Source organism: Salmo salar, chromosome 11 (assembly GCF_965601325.2).
Source record: "Salmo salar chromosome 11, fSalSal1, whole genome shotgun sequence".
Classification (NCBI taxonomy): domain Eukaryota; kingdom Metazoa; phylum Chordata; class Actinopteri; order Salmoniformes; family Salmonidae; genus Salmo; species Salmo salar.
This window is the reverse complement of record NC_138301.1, coordinates 79,733,634-79,751,212: the sequence shown is the minus strand read 5'-3', so window position 1 is coordinate 79,751,212 and position 17,579 is coordinate 79,733,634. Positions and strand designations below refer to the sequence as shown.

Sequence of the window (17,579 nt, the reverse complement as noted above, 5' to 3'; positions counted from 1 at the left end):
AGGAGAATATAACACATTAGATCTGTTAAAAGATAATCCAAACAAAAAAAAACATGCGTTTCCTATTATTCTTTTCAGAATTTTTGAAATGCAAAAGGCCATGATATAATATTGGAGTTTAGGTGCAATTTAGATTAGCAGTGTATGTGCAAAGTTTCAGATTGATCCAGTGAAGCATTGCAATACTGCACAAAAGTTTGTATCAAGTCTGCCCAAATGTGCCGAATTAGTCAATTGATAAATGTTATATAGAGAACATACTATAGAGAACATACAAAAATGATATGGTAATAAAACATGTAAGTTTACACACTCCCAGGAAGGTCATACATGATGGAAATTAGCTTCCCTATAGAAAAGACACTAACCTTCACGCATCTAGATGGCCGGGCGGGATGGGTGTGGGGCCAGAATCAGCAGGGGTTCAAACTTTAGAACCCAGTTCCTACATTTGAATATAGAAATGGATTTAATCAAACAAAGCTATGCTACATTTTATCTCTGGGACCCTCAGGATGACAAATCAGAGCAAGATTACTGAATGTAAGTACATTATTTATCTTCAGAGGTGCAAGTGTAATTATTACACAAGTGCAAGTGTAATAATTACTCAAGTGTTGGCAATCAGGTGGTTTGTCAGTCCTGGAGAGAGGAGGACCGAAGCCTCTCAGACGGTCTATGTTTGTTTCTTTGTGTTAGTTAACCTCTTTAGTTGGGCATGCCTTTTTGTAGGTTGGTTTTTTGTACATATTTATTTTGTCACCATGAACATGAATAACCTTCTTGGACTTGCCAACCAAGAGGTTAAGAAGGAGCTGGCCCTGAACTTGGTATGTTTGCTATCTCCTGGGTACATGTACATACAACACGGTCCGGACACTTCTACTTTCACGCTAAAGCACACACCTAGTCAGGTCACAGAACAATTAGGCAAGTCTAGGTCCCCTAGACAAAGTGAGTATAGTGTAACAGAAGGTTGTCTAATCGATTCCATAACACTTACACCTATCAAATCCTCTCAGATCTCCACAAATGCATAGAGCGGAAGGGCTATTTGAAATTGGGAATAGGGTTCATTTCTGGACTTGGTGACATATGTTTAACTTCCTGTTTCCTGTTGGCAAGGTTTGAGGAGTTCCTGCAGAGGAAATGGTCATCAGAGAAGCGTTTTGGCCTGGAGGGCTGTGAGTCTCTCATCCCGGCCCTGAAGACCATCATCGATAAGTCCAGTATGAACGGAGTGGAGAGCATCATCATGGGCATGCCTCACAGGTACTGTTACCACAGAAACACCAATCACAGGCTGCCCCACAGGCAAGTGTGTCCATGGAAACACCAATCATAGGCCCCCCTACAGGTACTGTTACCACATACACACCAATCACAAGCTTCCCCATGCGTAGCGTAGCTGAAAGTTGTTCTCCCTCTCTCCACCCTTCTCTATCTCTCCAGGGGGAGATTGAATGTGTTGGCTAATGTGATCCGTAAGGAGCTGGATCAGATCTTCTGTCAGTTTGACTCCAAGCTCGAGGCTGCTGATGAGGTAAATCCGACAGCTATCAGAGTGCAGGGTCCTGTTCATTAACCACCAAACGGGGAAGGAAATAACTGAAGCAGGGAGGGACTACCTGGATTTGTCCAATAAGAAACACCGATTTTCATTTTCTGTTGCAAAAGATTTTCAAATGTTGTCCATTGCGTATCCTAAAGATCACGACCCTGGTAACACAATATGGAAAGTGAATAACATGAAAAAAAATGTAAATGTAATGTAAATGTAAAAAAATATTCCATACCAGAAGTTAAAGAAAATGAAGAAGTTATACTCTTACAATTCACCTGCCCCCCCCCCAGGGTTCTGGAGATGTGAAGTACCACTTGGGGATGTGGCACCGGAGGATCAACCGGGTCACTGATAGGAACATCACACTGTCACTCATGGCTAACCCTTCTCACCTGGAGGCTGTGGACCCCGTGGTGCAGGGCAAGACCAAGGCTGAGCAGTTCTACTGCGGGGACACAGAAGGCAACAGGGTAAGTACACACACAGGCCGACAGACTGTGTATGTATTTGTATGTTTTTTGGTTTCTGTCTGTCTGTGTGTGTTTGTTTGTGTATTTATATTTCTGTTTGTGTGTATTTCCAGGTAATGTCCATCCTGCTCCATGGTGATGCAGCGTTTGCAGGCCAGGGGGTTGTCTATGAGACCTTCCACCTCTCTGACCTGCCCTCCTACACCACACATGGCACTATCCATGTGGTGGTCAACAACCAGGTAACACACGCACATGCGCGTAGGCACGCAGGCATGCACACACACACACACACACACCCTTCCCTTAATTTAACTTCCCTCTTTTCTCTCTCCCTCCCTGTAGATTGGTTTCACCACCGACCCCAGGGTGGCGAGGTCATCCTCTTACCCTACAGACGTGGCCAAAGTGGTCAACGCCCCCATCTTCCATGTCAACGCTGACGACCCCGAGGCTGTCATGTACGTGTGTAATGTCGCCGCCGAGTGGAGGGCCACCTTTCACAAGGACGTAGTCGTCGACCTGGTGAGTGTGTGTTTCCTGACCAGGGTGGTATTCATTAGGCATGAAACAGAGGAAAACAGACTGAAACAGGGAGGGACTACTAAAAAATGGTGTGAAAACGTTTGTGACCAATTAGAAACTTGTCCAATAAGAAACGTGTATGTGTTTCCTGATCAGGTTTTTGTAATGGTCATAATGAGATGATAATTATAATAGGGTTATTAAGCAGACACCTTTAGTGACTTACCGAACAGTCATCATTGACAGTGACCCATATATATATATATGGGTCTTTCTATAAATAAAGGGACTAATGTGTGACATCAGGGTAAAAAAAAAGGCATTATGTACATTTAAATATGATTTTCTTGCATCTTCACATGTGTACTTACAGGAATACGAGTCTAGATAGGCAAAATGAGACCATAACTCCTAGCAACAACAAAACATCTACATATCATTCAAAATGTCACAAGAAACATGGACACTGCATTTTTCTTTGCCATGCCTAGTAGCAGGTCTGTTTGTGTTGTAGTCACCTTCTCTATCATTTATAGCCATGCTTAATATTCCAGAAGAATGCATTTCTGTATTTTTGTATAGTTTATATAATTTATTGCAATAATATAATAGAATGGCCTCTGTCAACAAATCATTGACAATAATAATAACCAATAATGGAATCATTATAGTCAGTAAACTCTTCAAGTTGTGTGTGTGTGTGTGTGTGGTGTGTGTGTGTGTGTGTGTGTGTGTGTGTGTGTGTGTGTGTGTGCGTGTGCGCGTGCGTGTGTGTGAACTAGACGTCACATTCTTGCTTCCTCTGTCCTTGTTTCCTCCACTCTATGCAACTCCTCGAAAGTGGGAGGAACCTTCCCTCTTCTCCACCAATGTGCTTTGAGAGGGAGGTGAGGAATGGAGGAAACAAGGGGAGAATCTCAATTGCATTTCCTTCATTCCTCACATCCTCTCCCCTTGCCTCCTTCTCAAAACCCATTGGATAAGAAGGTGACAGAGGAGGGACCTCTGACCTTCTCATCCAATGGGTTTTGAGATGGAGATGAAGAGAGAGGATGCAATGAATAAAGGAAATGCAATAGAAATTCTCACAAGGACAGAGGAAGCAAGTATTTGACAGCTATTAAAATGTTTTGACAGTGCCGGACTGACTGACTGACCGACTGAGCTACCATAATACCCATGGCCTGTCCAGAAACAACCCCATCCCCTACTGCCCAGAGTCTAGACACTTGTGGAGATCTGAGAGGGATTGATGGGTGGTGACACGTTGAGAGCTCCATCTTAACCTCTGAAAGGCTTGGTGGAATTTTGGTGGCATTGCTTACACCTGTTCAATTCTCTCAGATCTCCACAAGTGTCTAGGGGTAGGGGCTAGGGAGTGTTTCTGGACAGGACCCCACAACCCTTCGGGTGTGTAGTGGACCTACAGCACAACACTTGAGGCATTGGTTGGATGTTTAATTCCATTGCTATACACACACAGATTTTCACAGGTGTAAGCTGGACACACCCACGGCACCCTATCAGGCTGATCAGACAGGTCTGGGCAGCTGGAGACCTGCTGTAAACAGGATATATTTACATGTCTACTATTCAAACCCTTCCTTCATTCAAATCAAATTTTATTTGTCACATGCGCCGACTACAACAAGTGTAGACTACCGTGAAATGCTTACTTACAAGCCCTTATCCAACAGTGCAGTTCACGAAAAGTTAAGAAAATATTTACTAAGTAGACTAAAATAAAAAGTAATTATAAAAAGCAACACAATAAGAATAACACTAACTAGGCTATATACAGGGGGAACCGGTACCGAGTCAGTGTGCGGGGGTACAGATTAGTTGAGGTAATTTGTACATGTAGGTGGGGTGAAGGGACTATGCATAGATAATAAACAGCGAGTAGCAGGGGTCATGTGGCGATTTTATTAATCATTCAGCAGTCTTATGGCTTGGGGGTAGAAGCTGTTGAGAAGTCTTTTGGTCCTAGACTTGGCGCTCCGGTACAACTTGCCATGCGGTAGCAGAGAAAACAGTCTATAACTTGGGTGACTGGCGTCGTGTTTGGCCACGCAGTCGTGGGTGAACAGGGAATACAGGAGGGGACTAAGTACACACCCCTGAGGGTCCCCAGTGTTAAGGATCAGCATGGCAGATGTGTTGTTGCCTACTCGTACCACCTGGGGACGGCCCGTCAGGAAGTCCAGGATCCAGTTGCAGAGGGAGGTGTTTAGTCCCAGAGTCCTTAGCTTAGTGATGAGCTTTGTGGGCACTATGGTGTTGAACGCTGAGCTGTAGTCAATGAACAGCATTCTCACATAGGTGTTCCTTTTGTCCAGGTGAGAAAGGGCAGTGTGGAGTGCGATTGAGATTGCGTCATCTGTGGATCTGTTGGGCGGTATGCGAATTGTGGGTCTATGGTGGGTCTAGGGTGTCCGGGAGGATGCTGTTGATGTGAGCCATGACCAGTCTTTAAAAGCACTTCATGGCTACCGACGTGAGTATCACGGGGTTGTAATCATTTAGGCAGGTTACCTTTGCTTCCTTGGGCACAGTTACTATGGTGATCCGTTATAAAAATGTAGGTATTACAGAGGTTGAAAATGTCAATGAAGACACTTGACAGTTGGTCCGTGCTTGCTTTGAGTACACGTCCTGGTAATCCGTCTGGCTCAGCGGCTTTGTGAATGTTGACCTGTTTAAAAGTTTTGTTCACATCGGCTACCAAGAGCATTATGACACAGTCCTCCAGAACAGCTGGTGCTCTCGTGCATGCTTCAGTGTTGCTCGCCTCGAAGCAAGCATAAAAGGCATTTAGCTCGTCTGGTCGGCTCGCGTCACTGGGCAGCTTGCGTCTGGGTTTCCCTTTGTAATCCGTAATAGTTTTCAAGCCCTGCCACATCCAACGAGCATCAGAGCCGGTGTAGTAGGATTCAATCTTAATCCTATATTGACGCTTTGTTTGATGGTATCGTCTGTGGGCATAGTGGGATTTCATATAAGCGTCCGGTTTAGTCTCCCGCTCCTTGCCTGTAATCCATGGCTTCTGGTTGGGATATGTACGTACAGTCACTGTGGGGATGATGTCATCGATGCACTTATTGATGAAGCCGATGACTGAGGTGGTATACTCCTCAATGCCATTGGATGAGTCCCGGAACATATTTCAGTCTGTGCTAGCAAAATGGTCTCTGTTCGGTCTCTGTTCTGCCGGTGCATTTAAAATAGCACTAGCTCTATATTGTTCTGAATGTATTCATGTTTTTATTCCAGCTAGTTAGATGTACAACCAATGACTAACTATAGCTAGGGCATATCTCTTGTCTAGCAGTAGATACTGTTGTTTTGGCTGTATAGCATCATTTACTAAGATTACCAATGATTAGCTTGGTAGCTAGGATATATCAGTCAGCTAACTATTTACAGTAACAGCAGTTCATTAATAAGTCAATACACGCTCAATTATATGCCGAAATTTCGAAATCTTACCTTATCTTGCACAGTGGCTTGGTATGGGCAGCTATTAATCAATTAATTAATTGATAATAGATTCATAGAATGGAGTTAGAAGGATGACCTCCTACTTTGAAAGGACAGGAAGTGTTGGCTGTGCACTTGACCAGGGATTCCACATTTAACCCCACCCACATTTGAACATCGAAATATCAAATTGTTTTGGGGTTTTATATTAAAAAATGAATAAACAAGGTGTTTTAACATTGCCGATTGCTCCGTTTTAACTATTTAGCTATTTATCTTGACCACCGTAACAACAGACACCAAAGTGTTCTGTCAGTCCTCCAGATCAACATTAATTCCTGCACAATGGCTGTTGTTAAATCACGTGCTCTTTATCACTTGACTGTCATTCAGACAGTATCTCCGATGAGATACATTCAGGGGGGGCATCCATGAATACAATTGTAGCAGCTCCAAACAGTTGTACACTACTAGAGATGCACACTGGTACCCTAGTTTATAGAAAGACCCATATATGTAGCCCCTGCAGGTAACATGCCATAACCATGAACGAGCTGACTTCTAATGTGTGTGTGTGTGTGTGTGTGTGTGTGTGTGTGTGTGTGTGTGTGTGTGTGTGGCGTGTGTGCGTGCGTGCGCGTGTGTGTGCGCACGTGTGTGTGCGTGTGTGTGTTACAGGTGTGTTACAGGCGTAACGGCCACAATGAGATGGACGAACCCATGTTCACCCAGCCTCTGATGTACAAGCAGATCAAGAAGCAGAAAGGAGTCCTACAGAAATACGCTGAGAAACTCATAGCAGAGGGAGCTGTCACCAGACAGGAGTACGAGGTAACATATTTTGCCATATACACTGAGTATACCAAACATTAGGAACACCTTCCTAATATTGAGTTGCACTCCCCCTTTTGCCCTCAGAACAGACTAATTTCATCGGGGCATGGACTCTGCAAGGTGTCGAAAGTGTTCCACAGGGATGCTGGCCCATGTTGACTCCAGTGCTTCCCGCAGTTGTGTCAAGTCGGCTGGATGTCCTTTGGGTGGTGAACCATTCTTGATACACACGGGAAACTGTTGAGTGTGAAAAACTCAGCAGTTCCTGACACAAGCAGGTGTACCTGGCACCTACAACCATACCCCGTTCAAAGGCACTTAAATATTTTGTCTTGCCCATTCACCATCTGAATGGCACAAATACACAAACTATGTCTTAATTGTCTAACGGGTTAAAAACACTTATTTAACCTGTCTCCTCCCATTAATCTACACTGATTGAAGTGGATTTAACAAGTGACATCAATAAGGGATCATAGCTTTCACCTGGATTCACCTGGTCAGTCAATGTCATGGAAAGAGCGGGTGTTCTTAATGTTATGTTCACTCAGTGTATACTATACACCATAGACTGCCCATATACATCATGTAGCATAATCAGCCCTTACAAACCTCTACTTAGATATTATATTCTGTCCTCTGTCTTTATATGAAAGACTGTTCTTAATAGAGTGTACTCGCTGATTGATATGAGGTACCAAGGTGTTGTTGTTGAGGATGACTTAATTTAACATTAAATGGATATTAACCCTCTCCCCTCTAGGAGGAGATTGCCAAGTATGACAAGATCTGTGAAGAGGCTCACGCTCGCTCCAAAGACGAGAAGATTCTACACATCAAACACTGGCTAGACTCACCCTGGCCCGGTGTGTGTGTGTGTGGTGTGTGTGTGTGGTGTGTGTGTGTGTGTGTGTGTGTGTGGTGTGTGTGTGTGTGTGTGTGTGTGTGTGTGTGTGTGTGTGTGTGTGTGTGTGTGTGTGTGTGTGTGTGTGTGTGTGTGTGTGTGTGTGGAAACCAAAGTTTTACAATATATTGTAAGTGCATACAGTACCAGTCAATAGTTTGGACACAACTACACATTCATTGTAGAATACTAGTGAAGACATCAAAACTATGAAATAACACATGGGATCATGTAGTAGCCAAAAAAGTGTTCAACAAATCAAAATATATTTTAGATTCTTCAAAGTATCCACCCTTTGTCTTGATGACAGCTTTGCACACACTTGTAATTCTCTCAGCCAGCTTCACCTGGAATGCTTTTCCAACAATCATGAAGGAGTTCCCACATATGCTGAGCACTTGTTGGCTGATTTTCCTTCACTCTGTGGTCCAACTCATACCAAACCATCTCAATTGGGTTGAGGTCGGGTGATTGTGGAGGCCTGGTCATCTGATGCAGCAGTCCATCACTCTCCTTCTTGGTCAAATAGCCCTTACACAGCCTGGAGGTGTGTTGGGTCATTGTCCTGTTGAAAATGATTGTCCCACTAAGCGCAAACCAGGTGGGATGGCGTATTGCTGCAGAATGTTGTGGCAGCCATGCTGGTTAAGTGTGCCTTGAATTTTAAATAAATCACAGTGTCACCAGCAAAGCACCCCGACACCATCACACCTCCTCCTCCATGCTTCACGGTGGGAACTACACATGCGGAGAACATCCGTTCACCTACTCTGCGTCTCACAAAGGTTGGAACCAAAAATCTCAAATTTGGACTCATCAGACCAAAGGACAGATTTCCACCAGTCTAATGTTCATTGCTCGTGTTTCTTGGTCCAAGCAAGTCTCTTCTTATTATTGGTGTCCTTTAGTAGTGGTTTCTTTGCAGCAATTCGACCATGAAGGCCTGATTCACGCGGTCTCCTCTGAACAGTTGATGTTGACATGTGTCTGTTACTTGAACTCTGTGAAGTATTTATTTGGGCTGTAATTTCTGAGGTTAGTAACTAATGAACTTATCCTCTGCAGCAGAAGTAACTCTAGATCTTCGTTTCCTGTGGCGGTCCTCATGAGTGCCAGTTTCATCATAGCTCTTGATGGTTTTTACGACTGCACTTGTAGAAACTTTCAAAGTTCTTGAAATTTTCCACATTGACATGTCTTAAACTAATGATGTACTGTTGTTTCTCTTTGCTTATTTGAGCTGTTCTTGCCATAATATGGACTTGGTATTTTACCAAATAGTGTTGTCTTCTGTATAGCACCTCTACCTTGTCACAACACAACTAATTGTCTCAAACGCATTAAGAAGGAAAGAAATTCCACAAATTCACTTTAAGAAGGCACACCTGTTAATTGAAATGCATTCCAGGTGGCTACCTTATGAAGCTGGTTGAGAGAATGCCAAGAGTGTGCAAAGCAGTCATCAAGGCAACGGGTGGCTACTTTGAAGAATCTCATATAAAATATACACTACTGGTCAAACGTTTTAGAACACTTACTCATTCAAGGGTTTTTCTTTATTTTTACTATTTTCTACATTGTAGAATAATACTGAAGACATCAAAACTATGAAATAACACATATGGAATCATGAAGTAACCAAAAAAGTGTTAAACAATGTAGAAAATGTCCAAACTTTTGGCCGGTTGTGTGTGTGTGTGTGTGTGTGTGTGTGTGTGTGTGTGTGTGTGTGTGTGTGTGTGTGTGTGTGTGTGTGTGTGTGTGTGTGTGTGTGTGTGTGTGTGTGTGTGTGTGTGTGTGTGTGTGTGTGTTTTATTCTCTGTGTAAGCATACACTAACAGTGTGTATTTTTTTATAAATGTGTGTGTGTGTGTGTAGGTTTCTTCAACATGGATGGCCAGCCTAAGAGTATGACCAGTCCGTCTACAGGCCTGACTGAGGAGGAGCTGGGACACATAGGACACATTGCTTCATCTGTCCCTGTGGAAGACTTCACTATACACGGAGGTAGACAACCACGCACATACACTCAAACACACAAGTGCGCGCACAAACCCATACACACACACACGCGTGGACACACAATACCTGTGGAAGACAAATACAGCGTAACCTATGTACGTGCTCACATATCCTTGTGTGTGTGTGTGTGTGTGTGTGTGTGTGTGTGTGTGTGTGTGTGTGTGTGTGTGTGTGGTGTGTGTGTGTGTGTGTGTGTGTGGGTGTGTGTGTGTCAGGTCTGAGTCGTATACTAAAGGGTCGTGCGGCGATGGTGGGCCAGCGTGTGTGTGACTGGGCTCTAGGAGAGTACATGGCCTTTGGCTCGTTGCTCAAGGAGGGAACACACATACGTCTCAGCGGACAGGACGTGGAGAGAGGAACCTTCAGGTACTAATGTCACCCTTACGACAGCCTATGTCAATGTTATGACTGTATGTCATACTAAAGTCTCTTGTTTGACAGTGTTATGTGTTATTTGTCATTGCTGAATTATATATTTAAGTTTTATTTGGAATTGTACACATTTGCAGCTAAGTGCTGAATTATAGCATACATCTGTAGGCCTACGTAATTAAGTAAAGTATTCAGACCCCTTGACTTTTTCAACATTTTGTTACATTACAGCCTTATTCTAAAATGGATTGAATAGTTTTTTCCCTCATCAATCTACACACAATACCCCACAATGACAAAGAAAAAACTGTTTTTTAGACATTTTTGAATGAATTTACCACATAACTGAATTTCCCACAGATGGACTCCAATCATCTCAAGGATAATCAATGTAAACAGGATGCACCTGAGCTCAATTTCGAGTCTCATAGCAAAGGGTTTTCGCTTTGTCATTATGGGGTATTGTGTGTAGATTGATGAGGAAAAATATTAATTTAATCAATTTTAGAATGAGGCTTTAATGTAACACAATGTGGAAAAAGTGAAGGGGTCTGAATACTTTCCGAATGCACTGTAGTATACAATATTACACTTAAGCAGCGTTAAGCAGTCTCACAAAGTAAGGCATAGGGCTGTTGTAGTATCTGTCAGTCCGAGCAGGGGGAAGGTTCCGTTTGTGACTGGATCAGGTAGATCTGCCACTGACATGGCTTCTTGTCTGAGGTAGCCATTTGTTGTAATCCTGGGATTTTGCAAGCTTCTGGACAAAGAATCTGCTGAGGTGGGTGCGGCGGGACTCCAAGGACTGCAAGCCCACGTCATTGCATGCAGTCGTAGGATGTGTAGGTGGGGCCCATGATGATTTTGGTTGCACGTGTTGGATCTTCTCAAGTTGGTTGTGTTGGTGGGCTTTGAGACCTGGGAGACCTGGGTGCCATACTGAAGCGCTATTGTCACACCTTGGTAGTATAGTAACTCTTATTTACTCTCTCTCTCCCTCTCCGTGTCTCTCCCTTGCTTCTTCTACCCACCCCTCTACCTCTCCCCTTCCTCTCTTTTCTCTACCCATAACTCTCTCTCTCTCTCCTTCTCCATCTCTCCATCTACCCCTCTACAGTCACAGACACCATGTTCTCCATGACCAGAATGTAGATAAGAGGATCTGTATTCCCATGAACCACATCGCTCCTAACCAGGCTCCATACACTGTCTGTAACAGCTCTCTGTCAGAGTACGGAGTATTGGGTTAGTACACACACATATACACACACACACACACGTACATGTACGCAGACATGCGCACACACATTCAGATGCAGTCTTTTATTTTGCTGTCTTTACGGTACAGCATGCCACAGCATTATGAAGAGTTGTCTGTTTTTTTTTGTTCCCTCATGCTTTCTGACCTGAACATCTCTCTCTCTCCTTTTCTCCCCCCTCTAGGTTTCGAGCTGGGTTTTGCCATGGCTAGTCCCAATGCTCTGGTTCTGTGGGAGGCCCAGTTTGGGGACTTCCACAACACAGCCCAGTGTATCATAGACCAGTTCATCTGCCCAGGACAGGCCAAGTGGGTCAGACAGAACGGAATAGTCCTACTGCTACCCCATGGCATGGAAGGAATGGTAGGAACTACTGTCTGTCCGTCCATCCATCTGTGAGGCAGAGTATGTGAGTGTAAACCTGTGTGTGTGTGTGTGTGTGTGTGTGTGTGTGTGTGTGTGTGTGTGTGTGTGTGTGTGTGTGTGTGTGTGTGTGTGTGTGTGTGTGTGTGTGTGTGTGTGTGTGTGTGTGTGTGTGTGTGTGTGTGTGTGTGTGTGTGTGTGTGTGTGTGTGTGTATCCGTCCGCCTGTCTGTCTGCCTCAGTCTCTGAGAACAGAATAGCACTGCTGCTCCCACCACTTATCTATAAGTCTGTCTTCGCTTTGAAGAACATTGTCTGTTGTCACAAATGGATGATAAACTATATATCCCATGATCCTATACTCAGGGTCCAGAGCACTCGTCGGCCCGACCAGAGAGGTTCCTGCAGATGTGTAATGAAGACCCGGATGCATACCCTGTAAGTGTGTGTGTGTGTGTGTGTGTGTGTGTGTGTGTGTGTGTGTGTGTGTGTGTGTGTGTGTGTGTGTGTGTGTGTGTGTGTGTGTGTGTGTGTGTGTGTGTGTGTGTGTGTGTGTGTGTGTGTGTGTGTGTGTGTGTGTGTGTGAAAGACAGAGAGTGTGGGTGGGAGCGTATGTGTATGACCTGTCCCTTCTCTCATATATAGAAATTCTCTGCTGAGGAGTTTGCTGTGCGTCAGCTGTATGACTGTAACTGGATCATAGTCAACTGCTCTACACCGGCTAACTACTTCCACGTACTCCGCAGACAAATACTACAGCCCTTCAGGAAGCCTGTGAGTGCCACACACACACATACATTCAGGTTTACAGAAACACGTCCTTCACATACACTCTACACACACATCTCTCCTCTTTTTCTCTTATTTTCTCCCTCTCTCTTTCTCTCTGTCCTCCAGCTGATAGTCTTCACCCCCAAGTCACTGCTGCGCCACCCTGATGCCAAGTCCAGCTTTGACGACATGCTGCCAGGTGAGGGAGAGAGGGAGGGATGGAGGGAGATGAGGGAGGGAGGATTTAGGTTAGCAAGGCGAGGAGGTTGGAAGCTAGCTATGGTCATGATGGCTCCTTCTAACATCTGACATACAGTACTGTAGTTAAGTTATCTTAGCTAAGATATCTGGTGGAACGGGATAACAAAGATTGTCTGAAGTGTCTGCTTGTCACCAGACCTGAGTTCAAATGGTATTTGCTTTCAATCAAATGCGTTGAGCCTTTGACTGAGCCTGAGCGGGGGTTGCACTTTGGGGACTCTTCCATTGGGTTCCATTGCACCAGGCAAGTATTTGAAAGAAAACAAATACTATTTAAATACTGCTTATCAGACCAATGAGAGACGAATGAGTGTGTGTGTGTACATGTGTGTACCGTACGTGTGTGTGTTTCTATACTGTGTGTTTGTGTGTGTGTCTTTCAGGTACCCACTTCCAGCGTCTGATCCCAGACAGTGGTCCTGTGTGTGAGAAGCCAGATGGGGTGAAGAGGATTGTGTTCTGTACTGGGAAGGTCTACTATGAACTGACCCGAGAACGCAAGAACAGAGGCATGGATAATACTGTGGCCATTGCACGCATAGAGCAGGTATACACACACACATGCATACACGCACACAGGTACAGTGCACACTCTCAGGCATACACACACTTCCAATCTCATCTCTCTCTCTCGTCCATCTATCTCTTTCTCCTCCAGCTCTCTCCCTTCCCGTTTGACCAGGTGAAGGTGGAGACAGATCGTTATCCCAACGCTGACCTGGTGTGGTGCCAGGAAGAGCACAAGAACCAGGGTTACTATGACTACGTCAAACCCCGCCTCCGCACCACCGTCGACCGCACCCGCCCCGTTTGGTACGACCCAGCCTCCTTCACTCACAGGGGAAGATATCAATGAATAATTTGTTCAAAGAGTTGTGTTTCGTATTAAATGTGTTCTCGCTTCTTTCTCATGTTTGTATGTGTGTGTGTGTGTATGTATGTATGTGTGTGTAGGTATGCTGGTCGTGGGCCAGCAGCAGCTCCAGCTACAGGGAACAAAGCAGCTCACCTGGTTGAATTACAACGCTTCCTAGATACAGCTTTTAACCTGGACGCATTCACTGGGCAGTCCTAACACACTTATACTATAATCCCTATGCCCTATACCCCTCAAACTCAACTCTGGACCTCGAAGCCAGTTCCACTGCGTTTTTTTCATTGTCCCCTCTAATCAGGGATTGATTTAGACCTGGAACACCAGGTGGGTGCAATTAATTATCCGGTAGAACAGAAAACCAGCAGGCTCCAGACCTCGTAGGGCAAGAGTTGAATACCACTGACCTATACACCACACAGTACCCTTACCTCACCTGCTGAAGTTATACCGCTTTTTAGTCAGGTTTTAACCTGGATGTATACACTTGAGTCTTAGCAGACTTATACCCTAGACTCTAACCCCAACACCCTTAATCCTACTCTTATCCCTAAACCAGCATACACTGGATAGTCTTAACACACTTACCCTGAACCCTCATTCAGTTTCTCTATATTATTTATATATCAAGACACACTATGAACTGTCTGCTATGAAAGACTTTAGATACATTGATACGCACACTGACTGACCATAGGTCCTCTTGCACTGGGAAATGTCCATGCAGTTTTACAATGGATCCATTTAAGAGGAATGTATTCAACCATACAAATGCCCTCCATTTTCCTCTCTCTCACTTTCTATCTCTCACTACTCATTCTCCATCTTCTCCATCCCTCTCTTCCTCTGTGTTTTAACCCTCTTTCATTTATTCTTCCCAATCATCATCTTTCATTCCCCTCTTCTTCCTTCTCTCCTCTTGACCACTCACCTCCTTCTCTTTTCTCCTCCTCCCTACTTTTCCTTCTCTTCCACCTCCTGTGCCAAATGTAAACAAACTGTTGGGAGATGAGAAATTACTATTATATTATATAAAAACAGTGTATAAGCTCCACTAGTAACTTATGAAGAGACAAGGTAAAAATGCCTACTGGTCTGGCAGGGATCTCTTTCGGACTAAGTAAAGGATTTATTTATTTTCGTATAGTGTTCTATGTTTGTTCTTTAATCATTTATTCATTCAATAAAGACATTGTCGGTGTCATCGTGTGAGCCTTCAAATGCTTTTCCAGGTATCTCATATCTTGCATATTAATAACTTATTAATAATATATCTTGGGTGTGTCAGCAGTGCTCAGTTTATTTTACCAATAAACATAGTGACGTCATCATACTCATTCCGATTAGCTGGGCCTGGCTCCAAAGTGGGCCATATGAAATGTAAACCAGTAAAATCTTTGAAATTGTTTAACATTACGTTTATATTTTTCTTCAGTATATACAGTACCAGTTAAAGGTTTGGACAACACTACTCATTCAAGGGTTTTTTCTTTATTTTATTATTTTCTACATTGTCAAATAATAGTGATGACATCAAAACTATGAATATACAGATGGAATCATGTAGTAACCAAAAAAGTGTTAAACAAATCAAAATATATTTTATATTTTCACACCCTTGGCATTCTCTCAACCAGCTTAATCTGGAATGCTTTTCCAACAGTCTTGAAGGAGTTCCCACATATGCTGAGCACTTGGCTGCTTTTCCTTCACTCTGCGGTCCAACTCATCCCAAACCATCTCAATTGGGTTTAGGTAGGGTGATTGTGGAGGCCAGGTCATCTGATGCAGCACTCCATCACTCTCCTTGGTCAAATAGCCCTTACACAGCCTGGAGGTGTGTTGGGTCATTGTCCTGTTGAAAAACAAATGATAGTCCCACTAAGCGCAAACCAGATGGGATGGCGTATCGCTGCAGACTGCTGTGGCAGCCATGCTGGTTAAGTGTGCCTTGAATTCTAAATAAATCGCAGACAGTATCACCAGCAAAGCACCCCCACACCATCACACCTCCTCCTCCATGCTTCATCGTGGGAACCACACATGCAGAGATCATCCATTCACCTACTCTGCGTCTCACAAATACACGACAGTTGTAACCAAAAATCTCAAATTTGGACTCATCAAACAAAAGGACAGATTTCTACCGGTCTAATGTCCATTGCTCGTGTCTCTTCTTCTTGTTGATGTGCATTAGTAGTGGTTTCTTTACAGCAATTCAACCATTCACGCAGTCTCATCTGAACAGTTGATGTTGAGATGTGTCTGTTACTTGAACTCTGAAGAATTTATTTGGCCTGCAATTTCTGAGGCTGGTGTCACGTACACTCCCTCGCCGGCCTCTAGGTCATCAGGCTGCTGATTATCTCGCACATCTGTCACTATCGTCTTTGGCGCCTGCGCCTCATGACACTCACCTGGAATCACCTCCTTGATTATCTTCCCTATATCTGTCACTCTCCTTGGTTCTTTCCTCAGGTGTTATTGACTCTGTTTTCATGTCGGTGCGCTTTGTTTTTTTGTGTTCATTGTTTCTTTATTTATTAAAACACTCACTCCCTGAATTTGCTTCCCAATTCTCAGCGCATTTGTTACAGCTGGTAACTAATGAACTTATCTTCTGCAGCAGAGGTAGTGGCGGTCTTCATGAGAGCCAGTTTCCTCATAGCGCTTGATGGTTTTTGCGACTGCACTTGAAAAAACCTTCAAAGTTCTTGAAATTTTCCAAATTGAAAAGGGGGATACCAAGTCAGATGTACAACTGAATGCCTAAAACTGAAATGTGTCGAACGTACTTAACCAATCAGAGAGGTGCGGGGGGCTGCCTTATTCGACATCCACGTCTTCGGCGCCCGGGGAACAGTGGGTTAACTGCCTTGCTCGGGGGCAGAACAACAGACTTTTACCTTGCCAGCTCGAGGATTTGATCCACCAACCTTTCGGTTACTGGCCCAATGCTCTAACCACTAAGCTACCTGCCGCCCCTGACCTTCATGTCTTAAAGTAACGATGGACTGTCATTTCTCTTTGCTTATTTGAGCTGTTCTTGCCATAATATGGACTTGGTATTTTAACAAATAGGGCTATCTTCTGTATATCACCCCTACCTTGTCACAACACAACTGATTGGCTCAAATGCATTAAGAAGGAAAGAAATTCCACAAATTAACTTTTAACAAGGCACACCTGTTAATTGAAATGCATTCCAGGTGACTGCCTCATGAAGCTGGTTGAGAGAATGCCAAGAGTGTGCAAAGCTGTCATCGAGGCAAAGGGTGGCTACTTTAAAGAATCTCAAATATACAATATACACTGCTCAAAAAAATAAAGGGAACACTTAAACAACACAATGTAACTCCAAGTCAATCACACTTCTGTGAAATCAAACTGTCCACTTAGGAAGCAACACTGATTGACAATACATTTCACATGCTGTTGTGCAAATGGAATAGACAACAGGTGGAAATTATAGGCAATTAGCAAGACACCCCCAATAAAGGAGTGGTTCTGCAGGTGGGGACCACAGACCACTTCTCAGTTCCTATGCTTCCTGGCTGATGTTTTGGTCACTTTTTAATGCTGGCGGTGCTTTCACTCTAGTGGTAGCATGAGACGGAGTCTACAACCCACACAAGTGGCTCAGGTAGTGCAGCTCATCCAGGATGGCACATCAATGCGAGCTCTGGCAAGAAGGTTTGCTGTGTCTGTCAGCGTAGTGTCCAGAGCATGGAGGCGCTACCAGGAGACAGGCCAGTACATCAGGAGACGTGGAGGAGGCCGTAGGAGGGCAACAACCCAGCAGCAGGACCGCTACCTCCGCCTTTGTGCAAGGAGGAGCAGGAGAAGCACTGCCAGAGCCCTGCAAAATGACCTCCAGCAGG

General features: G+C 44.2%; 1 protein-coding gene across 4 annotated transcripts in view; it reads left to right on the top strand.

The window, feature by feature from the left end:
• LOC106563000 (2-oxoglutarate dehydrogenase complex component E1) overlaps nucleotides 1-14,899 on the top strand; it is a 53,609-nt gene extending 38,710 nt beyond the window's left edge. For all 4 annotated transcript variants that reach the window (XM_045689835.2, XM_045689833.2, XM_045689836.2 and 1 more), the window contains 17 exons: nucleotides 1,126-1,272; nucleotides 1,453-1,543; nucleotides 1,855-2,034; nucleotides 2,148-2,276; nucleotides 2,380-2,559; nucleotides 6,718-6,870; nucleotides 7,637-7,739; nucleotides 9,656-9,784; nucleotides 10,015-10,165; nucleotides 11,289-11,416; nucleotides 11,615-11,793; nucleotides 12,159-12,230; nucleotides 12,438-12,566; nucleotides 12,690-12,762; nucleotides 13,208-13,371; nucleotides 13,483-13,637; nucleotides 13,779-14,899. In XM_045689835.2, the coding sequence (XP_045545791.1) occupies nucleotides 1,126-1,272; nucleotides 1,453-1,543; nucleotides 1,855-2,034; nucleotides 2,148-2,276; nucleotides 2,380-2,559; nucleotides 6,718-6,870; nucleotides 7,637-7,739; nucleotides 9,656-9,784; nucleotides 10,015-10,165; nucleotides 11,289-11,416; nucleotides 11,615-11,793; nucleotides 12,159-12,230; nucleotides 12,438-12,566; nucleotides 12,690-12,762; nucleotides 13,208-13,371; nucleotides 13,483-13,637; nucleotides 13,779-13,899 (2,284 nt within the window). In that variant the 3' untranslated portion in view covers nucleotides 13,900-14,899. The remainder of the gene's footprint in view (nucleotides 1-1,125; nucleotides 1,273-1,452; nucleotides 1,544-1,854; nucleotides 2,035-2,147; nucleotides 2,277-2,379; nucleotides 2,560-6,717; nucleotides 6,871-7,636; nucleotides 7,740-9,655; nucleotides 9,785-10,014; nucleotides 10,166-11,288; nucleotides 11,417-11,614; nucleotides 11,794-12,158; nucleotides 12,231-12,437; nucleotides 12,567-12,689; nucleotides 12,763-13,207; nucleotides 13,372-13,482; nucleotides 13,638-13,778) is intronic.
• Nucleotides 14,900-17,579: the final 2,680 nt, after the last annotated feature.